We start from the raw sequence: 20,300 nt of genomic DNA on the forward strand, positions 1-20,300 counted from the left end.
GCTGGCAGAGCGGGGCAGCTGCCCAGGAGCCCCAGGGAAGCCCCACTGCCCGCCGCCCCGCCTGCCAGCTGTCTCAGACTTGGGGTTCTGGGCGGGGGGGGGGGCGTCTGGGGAGGTCGCGCGGAGAAGCAGCAGAGCCCTGCTTCGGGGTTTTTCTGCGTCTGGGCTAGCCTCACGACGAGGGAGGGGAGCCTGCCTGGCTCTGAGGGAGCCACAGCCAGCGTGACAGCTGCCACCCACCTGGGGCCCGGAGGCCTAGCACAGCCGCTCCCGCGTGGGCTCATTCATTCTTGAAGCCAAAGGGGCAGGGGACAGCTGACCCTTGGCAAGGACGATCCCGTGAGTCTCCGAACCAAGTGAAAGAAAGGACGCCTGGGTGCGTCATTCTCTTCCAGTGGGATCCAGGGCCCTTTCCATGCCCGCCTCTTCCCTGTAACTGGGAAGGAAAACACTGGGAAGAAAGAAATTTCTGAATTTCTCTTTTCTCGCCTGGAGCACATCAAGGGCTGACACTGCTCTCCGGGCAGGGACCCCAGAGGCCTCATGGATCATTCCAGCACGAGGCTGGGAACGGCTTAGTGCTGGGAAAGCAGGAGAGCAAGCGACGAGATGCCGTCGTGAGAAGCCCGCCTAAAGGGGGCTCCTTGCTTTTGACCCTAATTAGTCAGCATGATACGCCCGGAATATGTAGAACTAAGGATTTGCTGGTATTCGTGCCATCAGTTTCCTTATATTAAAATGGGACGCTTGCCCGCCGGATCCGTGTGGGTGTATTCCCACCCGCTCTAGTTCCACTAGTCACGTTCTCACGACGGAAAGTCACATTCGGGGGCTCCCGTATTGTACAGCGCCGTCACCGTAGTTAATTAAGCAATAAATAAGGCGCGGCTCGTCTGAAATCCGGCAGGTGCTGCGTACACCTTGTCCGATCTTTGCCGTCAAGGGCTCCGGGGTCTGGGGGCGCAGGGATGCTCGTGCGCGTCCCGAGAGCTGGCGGTCGGCTGGTGTCCGGATCGTGGGGCGGTTCGGCTCGTTCTCGCCGTCGTGCAGCCGCGGGGTCCGAGAGGCCCCCAGGGTGTCCCCGGGAGCAGACCCCGCCGAGCAGCGCGCCGTGCAACGCACGGGAGCCGCGGTCCCTGCTACCGCCGCTCGGAGCCGGCCGGCCCGCGGGCCAGTGCGGGAGGACACCGCCGGCCCTGGCCCGTCGCGGGGGACATCCGCGGTCGGAGGAGCGGGAGACGGGTTTGCGCCGAGGTGCTGTGTTCTGAGGAGCGAACCCGAACCCGGTTCTGAGTGTCTCCGCAGCGGAGCGCGAGCAGCCGCGGGCTCTTGAACCAGGCTCCGCACCGTCCCGGGCGAGCAGGGGCAGCGCCGAGTCCCGGCGCCCCTGCGAGCAGTGAGGGCTCGGGGCCCCGCGGGTTGGGGCCGTCACCGGGAAGGACGCGGGGAGCGCACAGCTCCCGGCGCCCGCACCGTCCCCGCAGCCAGCTCGGCCCGGCCCGCGCCCAGGCCTCAGGGCAGCCCCCCGGGTCACCCGGGCCGAGCCCCGCGCAGCCCGCAGCTCCGCGGGCTCAGACGCGGGCCGGGGTTGGGGGCTGCTCGCTCCCGCGTTCCGGGAACTTTGGGGTCTGGTTTCCCGCGGGGCAGGAAGCCGCACGCGGGGGTGGGAGCGCGGGCGCGGGTGGCCCCGCCCCCGCCCGGAGCCCCCGCCGGGAGCCCCCGCCCGGAGCCCGCCCACCTGACCGCAGCCCGCGGAGGACGCGCCCGGGAGCCGAGCGCCGGTCGTCCGCCACCCGCGGGCCCGGCGGCTGGTGCGGGGCGCGAACCCGCGAGGAGCGCGCGGCGGGCGCGGCGGCGGCGGCGGGAGGAGGGGCCCGGGGCGCGGAGCTGGGCCGAAGGACACCCCGTCCTCCGAGCGCCGCTGCTCCAGGGAGCCGCGCGCGGGCGGGGAGGCGGCGCCGGAGCTTCGGGGACCGCGCGGGCCGCAGCCCGCCCCGCGCCGATGGCTCCCCGGGCCCGCGGCTGCCCCGGCCGTGCGCCGCGCGGGTGACGGGAGGGGTCGGCCGGCGCGGGGGCCGTCGGTGTGGGCGCGGCCGTGCGCTTCGCCGTTCCGGGCGGCCTCGGGGACCGGCGCCGCGGACAGAGCGTCCGGCCGCCCTCCCGGAGGAGCGCAGCCCCGGCCGGCAGCCCCGAGCCCGGGGAACGGCAGCCCCCGGGGCCGCGGGTTCGTCCTCGCCGCGCGCTGAGGCCGGACGGAGGCTTCGGTACCGGACCCGCCGCTGGCCGGGGCGCCCGCTGTCCCTTCGCCCGGCGACCACGGTGAGCGCGGGCTCGCGCCGGGCCCTGAGGAGGGGGGAGCCGGGGGGCGCCTGCGGCGACTCGCGGGGCACGTGGGGACCCGAGCGGACCTGGAGGCGCCCCGGCCGCCCGCTGAGGGTCGGAGCAGCGGGGCGGTGGGGCTTGGTGCTGCGGTCCTGTCGCTCCCCGGGCCGTGCGCGACCACACTGCACACGGGGACGAGCCGGGGAGGCGCCCGTCCCGGACTCCAGCTCGCGGGTCCGGCGCGTGGCGTCTGCTGCTGTGACCCAGGACGCGCCGGGACGGAGAACGAATGTAAGTCGCGCCCCGATCCACGGTTGAATATGACCCTTTTCCTCCGGGGTAGGTCGCGGTCACGTCCCTGATCCGGCTGCCAGGCGTAGACGGAGAACGACACTGTTTAAGTGTCCCGTCTACATGTCAGCAAAATGGGCTGGAAAACCAGTATCTGCAGGTTTTAACTTCTTGTGTTGCCACCGAACAGAAATCGCCGAATTACCTATCGGGCCCACCGTCTTGTAGCGAAAGATGGAGGTGAAAACCAGACCAGCCTCCAGCCCATTTCAATGATGCCCGACAGGCCGCGTTTTCATCGCGCCCGCAGTGACGGGGAGCTCACCACCTCTGCGGTACCCCCTTCTTTCTGTGACCGTCAGGAAGGCTTTGTTTGCGCTGAAACGACAGCGGCTTTCTTACCCTGTTACTCATTAGCCAGTAGTCTTCCAGCTTGTGGAATTATATGGAACATTTTTCAGCAGAAAGATCTCTAAAACTTCCGTCCATGTGAAGAGTCTATGACCAAGAAATAGCTAAGAAATGAAAAGTCTAAAGTAGTACAGAGTATAGCCTTTCAGAGCCCTGAGCTTCAGCTTCCTTGTCTATAAAATGGGAATGATTGGAGGCTCTAGCTACCCGTGGAATTATTGTGAGAATTGAAAGAGATAATATACACATACTACTTAGCAGAGTACCTAGAAGCCAGTAAGTATTAGTTATCACTAATCATTGCTTTTATATTTCCTTCCTTCCTTAAGACCCTTCTCTGTGCTGAAAATTCTTAGCCCCAAATTGAATTCCATACTCTAATCTAACCTGAACAGTGCAGAGTGCAATGACTTTCCATCTTCAAACTAAACCATCTAACGCTTAATTGTCTTCTTTTTTTAAAAAAGATTTTATTTATTTATTTATTTGTCAGAGAGGAGCGAGAGCAAGCACAGTCAGAGAGGCAGGCAGAGGCAGAGGGAGAAGCAGGCTCCCTGCCAAGCAAGGAGCCCGATGTGGGACTCAATCCCAGGAGGCTAGGATCATGACCTGAGCTGAAGGCAGCTCTTAACCCACTGAGCCACCCAGGCGTCCCATAACGCTTGATGTCTTATGGAGTAAATACCCCATGGTTGACTAAAATTCTCACCAACCACCAGCCTCTCCCCCCACCCCCGGCCCACACACATTGCTATCAAGGTAGGCTTTACTAACTTTTTAACTATATCCTTAAAAATTTCGTGAACATTTTTTTCTCTTCTGTTACTTTAAGCCTTTCTCCAATTTCCAGCTTGCTAGATATGTTTCAGTCCTGACAGCGGCATTCATCATATTAATTGTTCCTTCCAGTTGTATGTCACCCGCACATTTGGTGGGTTTGTTCTCCAGACATTCAAGTTATTAATAATACATGAAACAGTTCCTTTTGCCATGGAGACTCCGGTGGAAGCCTGTGTGGCACAGTGGAAAATGGTCCTGAACCTCTGGAGGCAGGTTTTAGAGCTTGGCCTGGGATACTTAACTAGTTTTGTGACCTTGAGAAACTTATTTTCCATATCAATGGAATCAGGCTAGTAACATTTGCTTTTCAGGGTGCTTGTTAGAATTGAAAGTAATGTACTGAAAGTACCAGGTGCAGTCCTGGTTGGGGACATAGTTGGCCTTTGGGAGATATTGCTGAGACCAGACAGTGGTCAGCTGAACTCCATTAGCACATCCTCCCTAGTAATCAAACTCTTCTAACCTGTAGGTCGGTTTCTTCATAAGATGACATGAGGAAAATTTTAATCAAATGTTTTGCTAAAAATAAACATCTTGAGTATCCTGAATCTATCACAGAAGTAAATGGTGTTAGTTTAAAAATGACTAATTCTTACTGAACTTCTAGTTTCTAGAAATCCCTGGTCTTTTCCATCTAAATAGTCCCTGTTTACTGATTAAACCTTGAATTTTGCCAGAAATCAGTATTAAACTAACTGGTCTGTAATACCTAGGGATTCTAATTTCCTTCTGTTTTAGATTTTGGAAAAAAAACTGGGGAAAAAAAGTGTTTGAGTCTCTAGTTTTGTGAGATGTCTCTTCTTCATCTTTTCCAAAGGTTATCAAAATATTTCTGTGTTTCCATCTGCAGGCTCTCCATGGAATATAAGTCACTAGAATTTGAAGACATAAATTCTTATAAAGTGACCTTTTCTGCTTGTACCTTGGTTCTCTCTTAATGAGGTTTCTCTGTCCTTTGCTGCATAAAATCATTTGCTTTTAAGAAAGCGAAACAGTTGCTGAGAAGTTCTGTTGCTGTTGTTGTTTTCTAATTAATATACCATCTGCCCTTGGATTCGGGAATTTTCTTTTAACTGGATCCTGTTTTGCATAGTACATGTATTTAGGAGCGGCAGGTAGCAGTTCATGGTGGGAAACATAAGCAGTCATTCCGAAATTACGATGTTGATAGTTGGGGGAGTCAGACACTCGAGTCAGTGTCTGAGATAGGAGGAGCCTGTTCTTTGCGACTTAATTTATTGCTTATAAATGAAAAGTTGTGAATTAAGGATGTGCTAGGAAATTTTTTTTCTCTGACCTTATAGGTTCTTTGGCTGATAAATTGATATAGAACAGATTAACAGGGAAAAAACAAGCTTCATTTGACCCATAGAGGAGCCCTATAAGAGTATGAGACCCAGTCATCAGTTGGGCAGTTGAGGCTTCTGTGCCATCCCGAGCCAGGGAACGAGATAGTGACCTGAGGTCAAAGGAGAGGAGGGTAACTGACAGGATGATCAGAAGAGCAGATATTTGCCGATTAGATGTTTATCTGCCATATAGATAGGTCATTCACATAACATTTATTTCTGGTGACAGCCTCTTTCTAAACCAGCCTCCCTATCTCAATTCTTTTGAGTAGTTAAAGGAGAGTTCAGAGTTTTTCTTGAATCTGCTAGGTCTTAATTGCCTTCAGCTCAAAATAATCTACCTGCAAAGTGGCTAATTTGGGTCATGGGTTCTCTCCCCTTCAGATGTTTCACAAGGGCTTACGGTGACATGCATTAGGAAAGCTGGCTAGGTGCTAGACACAAGGGAGTGACAGAGCCTTGTGAACCGGGGAGCGAATACTGGCTTAGAACTACTCTCATTCAGAACAGTTTAAACACTGTGCTGGCCAAGCAAGACTCCAGCCCAACACTACCTTGAGTTTGTGAACTTTGCTTTTAAGTGTCCTGAAAGAAATAGAACTCTTATAGTTCACAGTTTTATTCCCAACATCTAATACACATTGACGCACATGGCTATTTAAAAAATAGCCAAGATTTAATTGGCATTTATTAAGGGCCTTGATATAAGAACTATTCTGTGCCAATTAACAAAAGGAGAAATGACTACTGCCTTTGAGGAATATTTAATTTCATTTGAGGAGACAGCACTTAAAAATTAAACCAATAAAGTGGACATCAGTTAGAAAAGAGAATTCTGAGTAAGGGTTGGAGGAGTTCCAGAAGTCTGCACAAAGGAGATGGGACTTCTCTAGACGTGGAGATAGTAGAGATTTAATTTAAGCAGGGAAGAGGGAAGGAATGCTGGGTGCAGATAAGGGAGAAGTGGTGTGTTTCAACGCAAGGGAAGCCAGGGGAAGAAAATGAGCATGGGTGTGTGCATGAAAGAATAACTTAATGGAGAGGAAATTTCCTGGGGTTAGTGAGAAATGAAATCCATTAGGAAAAAGAGGGCTCTAAAAATGTTTAAATTAGATGCAGCTCTATCCCTACCTCATCTGCAACCCCCCAACCACACCCTGAAATAGTGCACCATCCGCTACAGAAAACAGGAACTCTATAAATGACTCCTTAGGAATGTGGTATATGAATCCAGAAAGAATGATAAAACTTTAAGGAGCAAAACTTTCTGAATTCGTGATCTTTTGACCTAGAGTCTGAATGGATTAAACACTGTGTTTTCCCATGTCTCCACATAAGAATAAGTGTTCTTTTCAGTATTCAGAAGTACGTATACTACTGTCTGGAATTTAATTCAGTGCATAGCACTTAATAGACAATTTATTATTTATGCCTCCTAGTTGCTCTAAGTATTTGGTTTCACTATGTAACAGAAAGACTAATCTTGAATCTGTAGGGGATGCGAAAAGCTCTTCCTCTACCCTTTTGGCTGGGTCTGCAAATCAAAATGATGATAGATTAACAGGCAGAAAAAAAATGACAACAATGGCCCATGTATCCATGGGCATCACAGAGAAGTGTGCTTCAGGGGAACAGAATGGGAGACTTATCTATCATCTTAAGAAAGGGTGATAAATTGTGGGAAAGAGGCTAGAGAAAGGAAAAAGGGGTTTGGGACTCCTGGGTTGGAGGTAAGTTATGGAAAGTGACCGTATATATGGAAATATATCATAAATAAGGACTGTTTCATAAGGTTTGTTAAGCAAATGAAAGATCTCAGGTGATAAGAATTGTATCTGGAGTGGTTCTTCTCCCAGTAAAGGAGGTAGAGACAGCTTTACAAAGGGAACTGTTTTTTCACAAAAAGGGGGTACAAAGAGCTAATTGCCTTTGGCTTAAAACAGCCCTTATTATCGTTGTGGCATATTTTGACATCTCTAACTCAAACTCTGACTTTCAAATTCCATAATGGCATTTGAGGTAAAAAAAAAAAAAAATAATGATTCAGAAAAATGTCAGTTAAGATAATTTGATTCATTAAAATGACCAAGATTTAGGTGTGTGAGATCAACTTCGATTAGAAACCACTTATTAAAGTTCAGGCTTGAGTAAGGCAGAGTCTCTACATCCATGAACTCATGGGCATGTGAGAGAGAGAGAGAGACAAGTGTACCATCCGTCCCAGTGGGAAGAGATGCATTCATATTGTAACAGAATTACACGAGGATTTACATTTTCAGGATTGTTTTGCAGAATATGGCTTCAACTTTTGTGCAAGATTTTGAGGTTGGGGGAATCTCCTGTGTTTCTTGTGGGTGAGACTTTTATGAATGGGATTGGGGAAGCCGTTCAGAACATGGGAGCATGGGTTATCTAAGACACTCAGCTGAAATGCCAGCTTCTCCTTCCTTTTCAATTTTGTCTTCCTTCTTCTTACCTAATTATCAATTCAGTAATGATCTTACAGTAATAACAGCAGAACAGCTGCTGCATTTCTGTAATGTTTTGTTTTTCCTTACCAGTGGTTATGTGTTACTCAGAGCTCATCATGATCTATGTGCTCCTAACACCCTTACCTATTTCACCCATCCCTCCTACCTCACCTCTCATAACCAGTAATTCTCTATGATTTAAAAGTCTGACTTTTCGTCTCTTTTTTTCTTTGTTTTGTTTCTTAAATACTATATATATGTGAAATCATCTGTTATTTGCCACTCTCTAAATGCTTTATCTCAGCATTAGACTTTCTACATCCATCTATGTTGGATGGTAACACCCACATGGTGAGATTCCATTCCTTTTATGGAGGGATAACACTCCATTGTCCATATATACACACATCTCCTTTGTCCATCATCCACTGATGGACACTTAGGTTGATTCCACAATTTAGCTAATTATAAATAATGCTGCAATGGACATGGGAATGCATATATCTTTATAAATTAGTGTTTTCATATTCTTTGGGTTAATGCCAGTAGTGAGATTACTGGATCATATGATAGTTCTGTTTTTAATTTTTTGAGGAAACTGCACACTGAGGAGCCTCCACAGTGGCTAAACTGTTTGCATTCCCACCAGCAGTGCCCAGGGCGTCCTTTTACCCCACGTCCTAGCCAACACTTGTTGTTTCTTGTGTTTTTAATTTTAACCATTCTGACAGGAGTAAAGTAGTGGCTCATTGTAGTTTTGATTTGTACTTACCTGATGATTAGTGATGTTGTTATGGCCAATGTCAGACAAGTTACAAATTACTGCCTGTGCTCTTTTCTAAGATTTTTATGGTTTCAGGTCTCATATTTAGGTCCTTAATCTGTTTTGAGTTTATTTTTGTGTGTGGTATAAGAAAGTGGTCCAATTTCATTTTTTCGCATGTACTTGTCCAGTGTTCCCAGTACCCATCTTTGAGGAGACTGTCTTTTTCTCTTTGGATATTCTTGCCTCCTTTGTCAAAGGTTAATTGACCTTACTTCTGGGTTTATTTCTGGGTTTTCTATTCTGTTCTGTGATCTGTGTGTCTGTTTTTGTGCCCAAACAGTCCTGTTTGGATTACTACAGCTTTGGTAGTATACCTTGAAATCTGGGATTGTGATACCTCCAGTTTTGTTCTTCATTTTCAATATTGCTGTTCTTATTTGGAGCCTTTTGAGATTCCATAGAAATTTTAGGATTATTCTGGTTCTGTGAAAAATGCTGTTGGTATTTTGATGAGAATTACATCAAATCTGTAGATTGTTGTGTGGGTAGTATAGACATTTTTACATTATTTGTTCTTCTAGTCCATGAGCATGAAATGTCTTTCCCTTTGTATCATCTTCAATTTCTTTCACTAGTGTTTTATAGTTTTCAGAGTACAGGTCTTTACCTCTTTGGTTAAGTTTATTCCTCGGTATTTTATTATTTTTGATGGAATGTTAAATGGGATTGTTTTCTTAATTTCTCTTACTGCTACTACTTCATTATTAGTGTATAGAAATGCAGTGGATTTCTCTGTATGTTGATTCTGTATCCTGCAACCCCACTGAATTCATTTTTCAGTTCTAACAGTTTTTTGGTGGAGACTTTAGAGTTTTTTTTTTCTTAATTTTATTTATTTAGTTATTTATTTGAGAGAGAGAGAGAGAGAGTACACAAGCTGTGGGAGGACCAGAGGAAGAGGGAGAAGCAGACTCCCTGCTGATCAGGGATCCTGATATGGGGTTCGACCCTAGGACCCTGAGATTATGACCTGATCTGGAGGCAGATGCTTAACCAACTGAGACACACAGGTGCCCATTTTAGGGTTTTTTTGTTTGTTTTTTTGTTTGTTTGTTTGTTTTGTACACTATCATGTCAACTGCAAATAAAGTTTACTTCATCCTTACCAATTTAGATACCTTTTAATTCTTTCTCTTCTCTGATTGCTGTGGCTAGGAAGTGGTGAGTGGACATCCTTGTCTTGTTCCTGACCTTAGAGTAAAAGTTCTCAGTTTTTCACCATTGAGTATAATGGTAGCTGTGGGTTTTCATATATGTTCTTTAATATGTTGAGCTTTGTTGTCTCTAAACTTACTAAGTTTTTATCATGAATGGATGTTGTCCTTTGTCAAATGCTTTTTCTGTATCTATTGAAATAATCATATGGTTTTACTCTTTCTCTTATTGATGTTGATTGACTTGTGACTATTCAACCACCCCTGCAATTCCTCTTTCATTTCTGACTTTGTTTGAGTCCTCTCTCATTCTCTATTTTGTGAGTTTGCTGAAGGTTTATCAATTCTATTGTTCCTTTTGAAGAAACAGCTCTGGGTTTCATTGATCTGTTCTATTGGGGTTTTTTTGTTTTGTTTTGTTTTGTTTTGGTTTTTAGTTTCTATTTCATTTATTTCTGTTCTAATCTTTATGATTTCCTTCCTTCTACTGGTTTTGGGTTTTGTTTGGTTTTTTTCCTAGCTCCTTAAGGTGTAAAGGCCCATTGCTCATTTCTCTTACTTCTTGGGGTAAGCCAGTTTTGCTATAAACTTACCTCTTAGAACAGCTTGTTCTGTATCTCAAAGATTTTGGACTGTTGTATTTTCATTCTCGCTTGTCTCCATGTATTTTTTTAATTTTCTCTTTGATTTCTTGGCTGACCTTTTTTTTTTTTTTTAAGATTTTACTTATTTATTTGACAGGCAGAGATCACAAGTAGGCAGAGAAACAAGCAGAGAGAGAGGAGGAAGTAGGCTCCCTGCTGAGCAGAGAGCCCGATGTGGGGCTCTATCCCAGGACCCTGGGATCATGACCTGAGTCGAAGGCAGAGGCTTTAACCCACTGAGCCACCCAGGCGCCCCTTGGTTGACTTATTAATTGTTCAGTAGCATGTTATCTAACTTCCATTTACTTGTGCTCTTTCCAGATTTTTTCTTGTGGTTGATTTCTAATTTCATAGCATTGTGGTCAGAAAAGATGCATGGGTATGACTTTGATCCTTTTGAATTTGTTAAGATATGTTTTATGGCCTAATGTATCACTTATTTTGGAGAATGTTCCACGTACATTTGATAAGAATATGTATTCTGTTTTAGGATGGAATGTTCTGAATCTGTCAGATTCATCTGGTCCAATGTGTCATTCAAAGTCACTGTTTCTCTGTTGATTTTCTGCTTGGATGACCGATCCATTGATTTAAGTGGGATGTTAAAATCCCCTATGATTATTCTGTTACTATTCTGTTATTGATTACTTTATGTTTGGTAATAGCTGCTTTATATATTTGGGTGCTCCAGTGTTGGATGCATAGATACTTACAGTTGTTACATCTTCATGTTGGATTATTCTCTTTATGATTAGATCGTGTCCTCCTTGGTCTCTAATTATAGTCTTGGTTTTAAAGTCTGTTTGGACTTATATAAGTATTGCTATCCAGGCTTTCTTTAATATCCATTTTCATGATAAATTCTTTCCCAGAGAAGGGAGTTGAGGGAAATTGGAAGGGGAGGTGAACCATGAGAGACTATGGACTCTGAAAAACAAACTGAGGGTTTTGAAGTGGCAGGGGGTGGGAGGTTGGAGGAGCCAGGTGGTGGGTATTAAGGAGGGCACGGATTGCATGGAGCACTGGGTGTGGTGCAAAAACAATGAATTACTGTTACGTTGAAAAGATATTTTAAAAATAAATTAATAAAAAAAAATTCCTTCCCAGACCTTCACTTTCAATCTGCATGTGTCTTTAGATCTGAAATGAGTCTCCAGTAAGCAGCATATGGATGGGTCTCGGTTTTTTACCATCTGTCACCCTATGTCTTTTGATTAGAACAGTTAGTCTATTTATATTCAAAGTAATTATTGATAAGTATGTACTTATTGCCATTTTGTTACTTGTTTTATGGTTGTATTTGTAGTTCTTTTGTTCTCTTCTATCATGATTAATTGGCGTTCTTTAGTGATACACAGATTCCTTTCTCTTTATGTTTTGTATATTTATGATTGGTTTTTGATTTGTGCTTATGTATAACATCTTATGCTTACAGCAATCTATACTAAGTTGGTGGTTGCTTAAGTTTGAACCCATTCTTTAGTTCTTCCCCCACCTACAACATTTTAGCTAAATGGCGTCATACTTTACAACCTTTTGTGATTACCTTAACTAATTTTTTATAGATATACTTAATTTTATTGCTTTTGTTCTTCCTACCTTAGTCCTACTTATGGCCTTTCCTTTCCACTCAGAATCACCATTAACATTTCTTGTAGGGCTGGTTTGTGGTCATGAATTCCTTTAACTTGTTTGTCTGGGAAACTCCTTCTATTCTGAATGATAGCTTTGTTGAATAGAGTACTCTTGGCTGCTGGGTTTTTTTGTTTTGTTTTCTTTCTCTTAGCACTTTGAATATATCATGTTCTCTCCCTTCCGGCAGATAGAGTTTCTGCTGAAAGATCAACAGATAGCCTTATGGGGTTGCCTTTATATGTAACTGTTTTCTTTTCTCTTGTTGCTTTTAAAATTCTCTATTACTACTTTTTGCCATTTTAATTACTATGTGTCTTGGTGTAGAGCCCCTTGGGTTGATTTTGTTGGAGGCTCTCTGTGCCTCCTGGATCTGGATTTCTGTATCCTTCCCCTGATTCAGGAAGTCTTCAGCTATTATTTCTTCAAATAAATTTTCTGCCCCCTTTTCTCTCTTCTCCTTCTGGAATCCCTGTGATGCAAACGTTGTTGCACTTGATGATGTTGCTAAATTCCTTTAATCTATTCTTACTTTTTGTCTTCTTTCTCTCTCCTGTTCAGCTTGATTGCTTTCCATTACTCCATCCTCCAGGTCACTGATCCATTCTTCTGATTCCTCTAGTCTACTACTTATTCCTACTAGCATATTTTTGATTTCTGTTAATGAGTTCTTCATCTCTGATTCATTCTTTTTAATGCTTTCTGTTGTAGATCTCACTGAAATCTTCCTCTCTTTTCTCAAGTCCAGTGAGTATCTTTATGACCATTACTTTAATAGATAGAGAATGTCAGGCATATTGCTTATTTCCATTTCACTTAGCTGTCTTGGTGTGATTTTGTCTTCTTTCATCTGAGACATATTCCTCTGTTTCCTCATTTTTTCTAACTCTCTGTGTCTGTTTCTGTGTGTTAGGAAAGTGAGCTATGTCTCCTGATCATCAAAGTAGTGGCATTATGGGGAAGAGGTCCTATAGTGTCTTGCAGGGCAGTGTTCCCTGTTCGCCTGAACCTGGGGTGTCTCCTGTGTGTGTTGCATGCACCCGACTATTGTGGCTGAGCCACATTCGCCTCCACTTCAGTGCAGTCACCTACAAGCTCTCCTTGCCTGTTGTGGGCAGGGCTTGGTCCCTCTGTTATCAGTGGCTCAGTATGGGGCCACCTTGAACTTGAATTGGGTCAAATCAGGCATTTGTCAGGGCTGCTACTGCAGCCAAACTGCAGGCTTTTGTTGGTAGGTGGGGCCTGTAGTCAGACCAGCTAACTTCCCCAGCCCTGCTGGTGTCCCACTTGGACTGATGTGTGTGGTTATCTTCTCTTCTTGCCAGGACAGAAGTCTCTTTGCAGTGGCACAGGCTCCTGTTGGGGCTGCTTGCACAGTGCCATGCTTGGACTTTGCTTTAGATGGACTCCTGCTCAGAGCAGGTTGAGTGGGGCAGGTCCATATGTGTATGCAGGAGTGGGGCAGGTGGTGTTAGCAAGGTTTACACTGGTCTGTTGTGGGACGAGACCTGAGCCCTTTGCAGAACTCCTGTGGAAGATGGGCTGAAGAGAATGGGACTTCAGAAGAAAGCAAGATTGGAGCATGCTATTAGCAATCCAGGTTAGAGAATGCTTATGTTGATTCCCACAGGTGGCTGTGTATCAGGGATAAGGGAGGAAAATTGTGCCTGCCAGCTCTCTGTTCCTAGAGAAGTCTCTTAAAGATCCCTGCCCCTCCAGTATGTGTTCTGAGATTAGTAAATAAATCTCCTTCCTATATACCTGAGGCATTTTTCAAACTGCTGCTTCTGTGCTGTATGTCAAGGCTGTTACTTGTGCTGTCTCTTTAAGGTTAAGGACTCAGTGTCCTATATCCTTCTGGGTTTCCCAGACCCAAGCCAGCTGATTTTGAAAGTTACAGGTATTAAGCCTCACTGATTGTAAGCCCCTCTGGTTTTCAAAGCCAAATATTGTGAGGATTTTTCTCTCCAGGGTGGGTCCCCATGCCTCAGGTGCCTGGGGTGGGGGTCTTTCCTCTTCCCTCTCCATGCCTGGAGTGGTGTCCCTTTCTCCTATGGACAATTTTGTGGGTCAGTTTGGTTCCTGACCCCATCTCCATCATTTCGACCATTTTTGATGTAGCCTCTTCTCTATGTGTAGCTGTGAGGAGTCTGTTCTGCCAGTCTTTGGGTCATTTTTTGAGTTACTCTTACTGAGGTATGGGTTATTTAGGTGTATCCATAGGATGAGATGAGCTTAGGATCCTCCTACTCTGTCATCTTCCCTGAGAGCATCAAGGTGTCTTTTTTTTTTTAAAGAAACTTGGTCAGGATCTTGGATGAACTAACAGTCTGCACTAACGAAATGAGAAATAGTTTCACACACACAAAAAATAATTTTACCAAACCCTCAAATCTCATACAACTTTTCCCTTCCTCCTGTACGTAAAGTGTTAGGATTAATAAAAGGCAAAGTATACACTCCACATAGAACAGTGCAGACCCCAAAGTTTATATAGGTAGGGTAGAATGTAAGATTCGGGAATATTTAGGTAAACCACAGATGATAAATACTGAATTTATGGGAAATACAGGAGTTGTTCAGCTTTTTAGTATTCCATTTTGTAAATATTGATATTTTGGAACCACTGCCATGGGAGGCATCTACCATATCTCCTCACAAACTTGTGCTTGGTTCTGACCAATTCTGCATTAGTTTAACGCTCTCATTTGACTTAGTTTGATGGCTTTTTTTTTTTACTTAGATGTATTATAGTCCTTTTGAGTATTTTTACTAGCTAATCCAAGTACTAGCACTTGGATTGGTGGGTTAGTGCTGTTCTTTCTTCACAAAGTAGTGAATCTCATATTAGCATTAAATCTGGGTTTGAAGCAACTAAAACATATTTCATCAAATTAGAAGTTTGGTTTTTTTAAAAAAGACTTATTTCTGATAAAAAATAATGTGTATTTGAAAAAATTTGGGAGAGAAAAGCATAAAGAGGAAATGTAAATTATGTATAATCCCACCATCCAAAGATCAACTCTGTTTATGTTTTCCTGTATTTAGCTCTATTCTGTTAAAATCATATAAATTTTAAAAACTAGAATCACACATGTATGTTTTTCTGCTTTTAAAAATTATCAGTTCTGAAGATTTGGATAAATCTTCTAATCTTTGTAAACTTTTCTATCATATTTTAGGAGGCAGATTGTAATATTTTCCATGTTTGGTATCTTTTCTTAGCTAATAATTATACTTAAAAATTATATGATATTACAAGATAGGCTTTATAACAGTTTTGAAAATATTTTCAGTGAATAGTAATGTTGTAGGAAATTACTAGTTCAAATAACAAATATGTGAGTATAAAGCACATGTTTTTAAACAGTATTTTTGTTATTGAAAGTCTGTTTTTTGTTTTGCCATAAATAACCCATTTGACTAGTAGTTTAAAAGCTTAAAATATGAGTATATTTTCATGTTACTAAGTATTCTTTTATTTTTTTTTCTTTTAAACTTCTGTTTACTATTTGGCTTTTTTTCCTGAATTTTATTTTATTTTTTTTTCAGTGTTCCAAAATTCATTGTTTATGCACCACACCCAGTGCTCCATGCAATGCATCCCCTCTAAATACCCACCACCAGGCTCACCCCACCCCCAGGCCCCCCCCTCCAAACCCTCAGTTTGTTTCTCAGAGTCCACAGTTTCTCATGGTTTGTCTCCCCCTCCAATTTCCCCCAACTCACTTTTCCTCTCCATCTCCCCATGTCCTCCATGTTATTCCTTATCCTCCACAAGTAAGCAAAACCATATGATAATTGAGTCTCTCTGCTTGACTTATTTCACTCAGCATAATCTCCTCCAGTCCAGACCATGTTGCTACAAAAGTTGGGTATTCGTCCTTCCTGATGGAGGCATAATACTCCATAGTGTATATGGACCACATCTTCCTTATCCATTCGTCCGTTCAAGGGCATCCTAAGTATTCTTTTAAAAAGTATTTATTTATCTGAGGCAGGGTGGGTTAGGGGGGAACGAGAGAGAGAATCTTAAGCAGGTTCCACACCCAGTGCAGAGCCCAACGTGGTGCTTAGTCTCACAACCCTGAGATCATGACTTGAGCGGAAATCGAGAGTCAGACACTTCACTGACTAAACTATCCAGGGGCCCCAGAAGTTATCATCTATTTGTTATGAACTACCCTAAAACTAGGTGGCTGAATATTACGAACATTAATTTCACAGTCTCTGTGGATCTGCAATTTGGGTGCAGCTTAACCAAGTGCCCCTCCTTCAGGGCCTCTCACAGGTGTCAGCTGGGGCTGTGATCTTACCTGACGGCTTATCTGGGGAACAATCCAGTTTTACACGCACTGCCATACAGAGGATTCCCTCATTTCCTTGCCTCATGGGCCTCTTCGTAGGGCTTCTCACAACACAGAAGCTGACTTCTATCAGAGTAAGGGAAGGAGTGAAAGACAGAAGCCAGGTCTCTTTGAAATTTAATCTTGGAAATGACATGTCATCACTTTTGCTATGCTCTATGGTTAGAAGTGACTCATTAGCTCTAAGAGATAGAGAATTACACAAGGCATGGGAGGGAATTTCAGGAGACAGAGATTACTGGGGGCCATTTAGAGGCTATCTACCACTATTACTTAATAGCTCCCTAATATTCCAGGACATAGACCTATAACAAATTTCATATCATTGTACATGTAGGTTATTTTCAATTTTTCTAATTATAAAAAGACTACCATAAAAATTTGATATGTAAATTTTGGTTGGCAATTTTAATCATTTCTTTTAGATTTCTAAAAGTGGCATATTTGGGTTAGAGCTCCCAACATGAATTGTTAGGCCGCTCTTGAACCAGATTACGTAATCTCTGTGTTTGGGAGTGTTCTTTGCACCCTCTCCCCTTTAAGACAAGTCTTTTGAAGAATGGGTTTATACAGTAAAGTGTTGCATAAATACACGGTTCATCTGATGTAGCACAGACCATGAAATCTGAAAGGCAGTGTGATGCAGCAGTGAGACCCCTGAAGCCACCACAGTCAAAATGTGAGTTCCAGAACGGCAGTGCAGTCCGTCCTGCATTGTCATCAAGGCCACGTGCTTCCCCAGGCAGGATATTTAACTTGCTTACATTCAGTTCTACAGCAGTGCACTTTGTAAAATGTGGAAAAGCAATTCCTTTCTGTTGCGTAAAATCACAGTAAGATCCCAGGAAAGAGTAAAGGGGACCGGAAGTGTGGCAGGCTCCAGACACAGAGATGAAAGGCGAGCTTGGCGGCTCAGTCAGTTGAGCATCCGGATCTTGATTTTGGCTCAGGGGTGATCCCAAAGTCTTGGGATAGGGCCCTGCATGAGGGTCTCTGCTCAGCAGGGAGTCTGCTTCTTTGTACCTCCTTCCCCCACCCTTTGCACCTCTCCTATGCTCGAAACCAAAATAATCTAAAAAAAAAAAAAAAAAAAAAAAAAAAAAGAAGGAAGAAAGAAACCCCAAACGAAACAGAGATAGGTGGGTAATTTACTCCGGAAAGCTCAGATGCTTGACTATTGTTTGTAACTCACAGTCGCATGTACTCTGTTGCTCTTTCTATAAGCACACAGGCGTGCCTTGTTTGATGGTGCTTCCCTTTACTGCACTTTGTAGACGCTGCATTGTTTACGAATTGCAGGCTTGAGCAACCCTGTGTTGAGCTAGTCTATCCGCGCCGTTTTCCCAACAGCATTTGTTCACATCATGTTTCTTTCACATTTGGTAATTCTCACAATATTTCGAACTTGTCATTATTTTTGGTTATGGTGATCTGTGCTCAGTGATTACGATTCGCTGAAAGCTCAGATGGTAGTTAGCAGTTTTTAACAAAGTATTTTTTTATTTAAGTTATGTACATTGGGGTTTTTTTAGGCAGAAAGCAGTTGCATACTTAGTAAACTACAGTATACTATCAACATAACTCACATGTACAGGGAAACCAAAACATTCTTTGCACTTGCTTTATTGTGATATTTGTTTTAATAGTGGTCTGGAGTTGAACCTGCAGTATCTCTGAGGTATGCCTCTAAAGAAATTTCTTTCAAACATGTAGAGTTAAATTATTTAAATCAATTAACATTCACGGAAGCCCTTCATTATGCTATGCACGTAGAAGTGGGATGCAAAGATGAGTAACAATGGCTTATTACCCGTCTCCTTTTAGAAAGCACAGAAGTGCTGGGGCCATGTCCCGCCTTTCACATTTGTTTCTTTCACATTTGGTAATTCTCACAATATTTCGAACTTGTCATTATTTTTGGTTATGGTGATCTGTGCTCAGTGATTACGATTCGCTGAAAGCTCAGATGGTAGTTAGCAGTTTTTAACAAAGTATTTTTTTATTTAAGTTATGTACATTGGGGTTTTTTTAGGCAGAAAGCAGTTGCATACTTAGTAAACTACAGTATACTATCAACATAACTCACATGTTATGGCCTGGGCACAGACTTGGAAATAAGGCAGAATGGGAAAGTGCAGCGATGGAGGTAACTATAGCCTGGAAGTCCAAGAGCCTGGTAGAGTAACATCAGGTGGTGAAATGGCCTTTATACAACAAGTGTACTTGAGGCGGACACTCAGGAAAGGGTTAGTTTTTAAAAGGAAAAAATCTGTATGTAGTAATACCAGGGAGAAGGGAGGAAACGAGAAGACCCTTTTAAAAAAGAAAACATTCTATAAGTCACTGTGAGGTCGAGTCTGTGGGATAACTGACTTAGCATACAAGGAGGATGGGATCATGATTTCCTGATCGCAGTGAGTTTAGGACTGAACATTTAGTTTGGGTTTCATGTTGTGATTCAAGCTCAGATTCCTAGTTTCAGCTACAGGATCTACAGACTAGTCCAGCTGTAACAAACCAAAGACCATACTTTGCCATTGCTACCTGGTTCTTCATACCCCCACCCCACCTTTATTTAACAACAGTGGCTTAAGGAACTGGCTTCAGAATTTTGCAGACTTTAGCTTAATTCATGCATCACGAGTGCAGCTGTGTCATTTAGGGAAGGCATGACATAACTAAGAAATGAGTTTAGTATATCAAGTTTAAAAGTTTTACATTCTTAGTGGTGATCTAGATCACTTCTCCACCGAGTTTTCTTTCAGCCAATCGGTCAGAAGCTACTCTCCATTTTCCTGCAAGGGCTCATACTTCCAGTACTGGAAGAATTACTGCAAAGCGAAGTTCAGTGCTCCCAGTCATAAATAGGGTTGGTTAGGTGAAGCCACACATACACCCAGAGTCAGGCTCAGAAGGGCCGGGAGAAACGCCCATTCTCTTCTCCACCTGCAGGACGAGGTAACTGCGATGAAGCACTGATATGTGCCTTCGGTCTGCCACATGACTGTAGTGATTCAAAACTACAGTCATTATCAGCATTCTTAGATTATATTCTCTTTCCTTTAATCTTAAAGTAGTGACTAAAGCTCTGAAAGTAATGTGATACTATTAGTTCTAGGGGACAATCTAAGAAGGAAAGGAAGTGACACTTACTGAACATCTTGCATGCTCCCTGGCAACTCTAGATGTTGTCTATAGAGAAGCTCACCTTGTGTGATGACGTCTGACCCAGGTCGCTGCTCACAGACGAAGTCCTACCACACGGCTCTCCTCAGGTTCATGAGAATCTCAGACATCAGCCTTTCACTTAACAGCTTCGTTCTCCCTGCTCTCCACTGAGAACATTGGACCCTAAGTGTGACCTCGTGAAGAGCCATCCTGACACTGCCCTGCAGGCGAGGGGCCGCACACTGCGTGCGGTCTGTGTGCCCGAGGATGGACCAAAGACCATACCGTAGCGCTCTTCACGTAACCTTCACACCGGCCAAAATCATATTTACTGTATTTCCAGCTTTTACTTCTTTGTGTGAGTAGTAGAGTTTATTCTGTTTGCCACTTGAACTGGTATCATATGATCCTGTTATCAGTTTAAAGTCTAAGTCACTGATTCTCAATATTACCAGGAAAAAGACCTCTGTTCAAAGTCCGATTTTCATGGACTCCTTGTAAGAAAGAGGTCTTTCTTATAAGGACAAATAATGAAAAATATTATTAGGAACTCCATTATTTTTTAATGAATTCTTATGTTTTTTAATGAATTATTTATTAATTGCATCTGCATTAAAATTTGAAAAATAGTGTATATATATGCATAAGGCTTCTTAAAGAGTATCATTTTTTAATGATACAGAGATTTGCATTAATTCAGGGCTAGGGTTCATTTTAAATCATAACTTGAGATATAAAACACCTTAGAAATCTGCTTAGAGGCTTAGAATATGATACAAAGCAGGACAACAGTAACAACCACTTCTGTTCATCTAGTATTTAAGA

At 43.7% G+C, this 20,300-nt stretch overlaps 2 protein-coding genes across 5 annotated transcripts in view; one reads left to right on the plus strand and one right to left on the minus strand.

Annotated features, from left to right (window-relative positions):
• C8H2orf88 (chromosome 8 C2orf88 homolog) overlaps positions 1 to 20,300 on the plus strand; it is a 63,077-nt gene that overhangs the window by 27,644 nt on the left and 15,133 nt on the right. The window contains exon 1 of one of the 4 annotated variants that reach the window (XM_032354180.1): positions 19,434 to 19,833. The exons of the other annotated variants lie outside the window; for them this stretch is intronic. The gene's annotated coding sequence lies outside the window, so the exon portion shown is untranslated. Of the gene's footprint in view, positions 1 to 19,433; positions 19,834 to 20,300 lie in introns of those variants that run through there. 4 annotated transcript variants of the gene reach the window in all.
• On the minus strand, positions 863 to 5,013 carry LOC116596873 (collagen alpha-1(I) chain-like). Its single transcript, XM_032354050.1, has 2 exons — positions 4,905 to 5,013; positions 863 to 2,715 (listed from the first exon to the last, which is right to left on the minus strand). Exons 1-2 carry the CDS (start codon positions 5,011 to 5,013, stop codon positions 863 to 865), a joined length of 1,962 nt encoding a protein of 653 aa, XP_032209941.1.

The sequence above is a fragment of the Mustela erminea genome, chromosome 8 (genome assembly GCF_009829155.1).
Source record: "Mustela erminea isolate mMusErm1 chromosome 8, mMusErm1.Pri, whole genome shotgun sequence".
Taxonomy (NCBI): domain Eukaryota; kingdom Metazoa; phylum Chordata; class Mammalia; order Carnivora; family Mustelidae; genus Mustela; species Mustela erminea.

Bases quoted from the DNA above. Each gene is read 5' to 3' on its own strand.
- LOC116596873 (XM_032354050.1), bottom strand. From the start codon at position 5,013: ATGACTGCTTATGTTTCCCACCATGAACTGCTACCTGCCGCTCCTAAA. The intron at 2,716-4,904 runs GTATATTAATTA...ACACTTAAACAG, and splicing joins CCCGAATCCAAGGGCAGATG to TGTCGTTCTCCGTCTACGCC.